Source organism: Microtus ochrogaster, linkage group LG9 (assembly GCF_000317375.1).
Source record: "Microtus ochrogaster isolate Prairie Vole_2 linkage group LG9, MicOch1.0, whole genome shotgun sequence".
Taxonomy (NCBI): domain Eukaryota; kingdom Metazoa; phylum Chordata; class Mammalia; order Rodentia; family Cricetidae; genus Microtus; species Microtus ochrogaster.
The window spans coordinates 5,578,380-5,582,177 of NC_022034.1; the positions used below are offsets into that span (position 1 = coordinate 5,578,380).

The window sequence follows — 3,798 nt, forward strand, 5'->3', positions numbered from 1 at the left end:
GCAGATGCAGAGGGTCTGTGCATTTTTATTGGCCCTGCAGAGCCTCAGGTTTCTCACTAACTCTTTCCTTCCTTGCAGCTGTGCTTCGTGTTCACCCTGTGTGCTGCGCTGTGGGTAAGTGACGTCAGCTGCGCTGGCTTTGCCGGCAGTCCTGGCTCCACCATTCTCTTAGACTGTCATAAGCCCTCCAGAGTAGTCGGTGTCCCTGAAACAAGGCCAGAGACATCCTGCTGGCTAGATGTGAGGCGGGTCTGCTGTCTACAGCCCATAGAGGTTATGTTATGTGTAGGTCCCTGTGAGAACACCCGTGCTCTGACAGCAGCCAGACTGGGAACTCAGCAAGGTGTGTCCTCAGCTTTGCCTGCTGCAGACTCTGTGATCTGCGAGCATCGAGGTGAAGCAGCGTGGCTGTAGGCCAGACCAGACATGAAAGTGTCTCCATCAGGGCCGGGTGTGCTGGTGATGTCTTTAGTCACTCCTGGGAGGCAGAAGCAGACAGACCTGAGTTTGAGGCCAGCTAAGGGTTCCGTATGTGTGTAGGTGTGCCACAATACACAGACGGAAGTCGGAGGACAACTTGCAAGAGTCAGTTTCTCTCTCCAAAATGTGGGTGCCAGAGGTTAAACTCAGGTTGTCAGGCTTGGCAACAAGTGCCTTTACCCACTGATTCATCTTGCTGCCGCCCCCCTGTAAAGGGCAGGGCATAGGCATGTTTAGCTCAGTGGCAGAGCATGTGCCCAGCTGGAGGCAGGTCCTGGATTTGATCCTCATGTGCCCACCATCTTCCCCCAAAGACTAGGAGTTCTCAAGTCAGTTACATAAAGCATTGTAGGGACTTCAGATAGCCCAGGAAACTGCAGTAGTGCATCTGTCCTTTAAAAACATCGCGGGAAGCCAGGCATGGTGCTGCGTGCCTTGTTCCCAGTATGTGCGAGGCTGAGGCAGGAGGATTGCTGAAGGTTCAAGGTCAACCTTGGCTGTGTAGCAAAAACATCTGCAAAAACCAAAAAAAATCTTGAGAAGGAGCAGGGAGGCATAAGTAAATTTTATTTGGGATTTTAAATGTTTTCGCAAAGGTTCTGTCAGTTTATGGTAGAGTTCTTATTCCAGCCTCTGCACTTGATGCTGTGTCTCTCATAGCATTTAAGATAATAGAGATGGCATTGGAAAGGAAACACACTTTCATGGATGATGTTTAAGGTTCTTAAATACATAGGGATAAAGTTTAATAAATAGGGCTATCCATTTTAAAGGGAAGACTTGCCTGATCATAACGATTCCTGTGTGTTGTTTGTTGCTAGTGGCGGAAGAAGGGGCTGGCCTTACTCTTTTGCATACTGCAGTTCCTGTCGATGACCTGGTAAGTCATCATCTATACCAGCTCCCAATGAAAGGGGTCTAGGACATTAGAAGCTTTGTTTGGGTCCTGGCGAGGCCTAGAAAAGGGGGCCAGAGGCCCAATCTGGACAGTGCGTCACTGATAGTTTTGGGTGCACTAGCTTTGGGGCGGGCTACTGTGGGAAGAGAACTGGTCAGTTCTCACAAGGGGAAGAGTGCAGGGTGAGCCCAGGCCTCTCTGTTGCTGTGTGACCCCTTCCAGTCCGACACCCTCTTCACAGCCGTGTGTCTTCCTCTGCCTCTGCCCGCCTGCCTGGAAAGCAGCTCCTCACCCTACTTCCTGTGCACTTCAGGCTGCAGTGCATGCTCCACTTGCTTGCCCCCTTCCCAGTTGTGTTGTTTTGAGTCTCCTGTTGTCCGTCGCCAGCTGGGCTCAGCTCTTCTGGCTCGGTTCCTACCTTTCTGCTGTATTCCTGACTCACCATGTAATGTCACTTGACTCATTGACACGTGAAGAACCTAAGCTAAGGGCACTGGCTACTCTCTAAGATTTTGGCTTTTGTTTAATGTGTGCTTGGTTTGCTTTTCTCCAGGAAGTTGTCACCCTTTCTTAAAAGTGTCAGCGTCTGCAGGAAGACAGGAGGGTAGTTAATTCTTAGAGGTGTTAGTGTCTGCTGGGAGCACAGAAAGACAGTTCTTAGAGATATTAGCATCCACGGGAAGATAGGAGGGTAACTTCTGCAGAAAACTTTGGCATCAGCATCCCTGCATTTTAAAACATCATCTGTTGAGGGTGAGGGTGAAGCTCAGGGGAGAGTATAGTAGGAGGCCACTTATTGGTTACCGGCTGCTCAGCCCCAATATAACCACACAGAAACTGATTTTATTAAATCACTGCTTGGCCCATTAGCTCTAGCTTCTTATTGGCTAACTCTTACATCTTAATTTAACACATGTCTATTAACCTATTAATGTGTATTGCCATGAGGCTGTGGCATACCAGGTAAAGTTCTGACATCTGTCTTCTGGCTGGGCTACATGGCTTCTCACTGACTCCATCTTCTTTCTCCCAGCATTCAGTTTAGTTTCCCCCACCTAGCTCTGCTCTGCCCTATCACAGACCCAAAACAGCTTCTTTATTAACCGAAGGTATTCACAGCATACAGAGGGGAGTCCCACATCAGGAGAGGACCTGGGCTCCATCCCCAGCACAGCAAAGCAGAACCCCACAATTAATGGTTGACTCTGTTGCCTGAGACTGGAGTCACAGTTTGAAAACCACTGTGCTATAGTCTGCTGCTGAGCGGGCTGTGTGGTAGATGTGGCCAGCGGGAATAGGGGCTGCGGTGTAAAAGGAGTGTCACCATGCTTGGCTCTCTCTTGCAGGTACAGCCTGTCCTACATCCCGTACGCAAGGTGAGTGTCTCTGCATTTCATCTTACTCCTCCTGGTCAAGAGTTGAAACAAACTTCCACACTGAGGTGTTTATGGCTGGGCATAGTGGCTCATACCCTTAATCCCACTTTGTGAGTTCAAGGCCCATCTGGTCTACATAGTGAGCACCAGGCCAGTGAGGGCTACATGCTGAGACCCTGTCACAACAGCAAAATATGTAGGAGGCTTTTTAATTGACTTCGTTACTTTAAGAAAGCTAGTTTAAGCAAGACTTTTAAAAGCTTGACATACGAACTACTTCATATGAGCATCCTGATACATGTCACAGGTGGAGTTGTGCTTGCTCCTGCCTTGGTATGTGAACACTGACAGGCTTTGGAATCTGGATCTTTCTGTTAGGAACTAAGAGGCAGAGAGAGACTACAGCAAGGCCAATTCTACTTTGGAAAATCATGGGGAGTCAAGGCGCAGTGCGTTAATGTTCTCAGCGAGCAGGACGCTCACTCTTCAACAGGTTGGGGTCAGGCGTGATAGCAAAAGCCTTTGGATTCTACTGTCGGGGTCCAGCCCAGACATGAAGCGTTTCTCGTGGGGCTGAATTATGCAGGCCCATATTCCTACATTCTTCCTTGCTGGCTCCAAGTGCTCTTCTAGAGGAGCCGAGTGATTAGTTGGGGAAGAAAAGCATGACTTAATTCCAGCCTTAAACCTGATAGATTTTGAAAAAATGATTCTAGTGTGGTAAGGCTGTCTCTGTGGAATCTGAAGACACCTTATATATTTAAAAACCAGCAGAATTAGTATGAACAATTACATACTTAGGAAGAAAATCTATCTTTATTCTATTTCTTATTATGATTATTTTTGACAAACACTTAAAAGGAAGAAAAACAAAGCAGTGTGAATTGCAGAAAGTAGGCCCAGGGGCAGCAGCAGAGGTGACGGCTGAGCTGGAGTCACAGGGGCTGGCTGAGGAGAATTGTAGTGTTTTCAGTGTGGAGGAAACAGTGTCAGTGAGACGCATGCCCTCTCGTGTCCAGGGAAACAGTGTCAGTGAGACGCATG

General features: G+C 48.3%; 1 protein-coding gene across 4 annotated transcripts in view; it reads left to right on the forward strand.

Moving 5' to 3' along the window:
- Positions 1–3,798, forward strand: part of Sft2d1 (SFT2 domain containing 1) — a 16,629-nt gene that overhangs the window by 11,171 nt on the left and 1,660 nt on the right. For all 4 annotated transcript variants that reach the window (XM_005363363.2, XM_026787435.1, XM_013352359.2 and 1 more), the window contains 3 exons: positions 79–114; positions 1,302–1,360; positions 2,725–2,754. In XM_005363363.2, the coding sequence (XP_005363420.1) occupies positions 79–114; positions 1,302–1,360; positions 2,725–2,754 (125 nt within the window). The remainder of the gene's footprint in view (positions 1–78; positions 115–1,301; positions 1,361–2,724; positions 2,755–3,798) is intronic.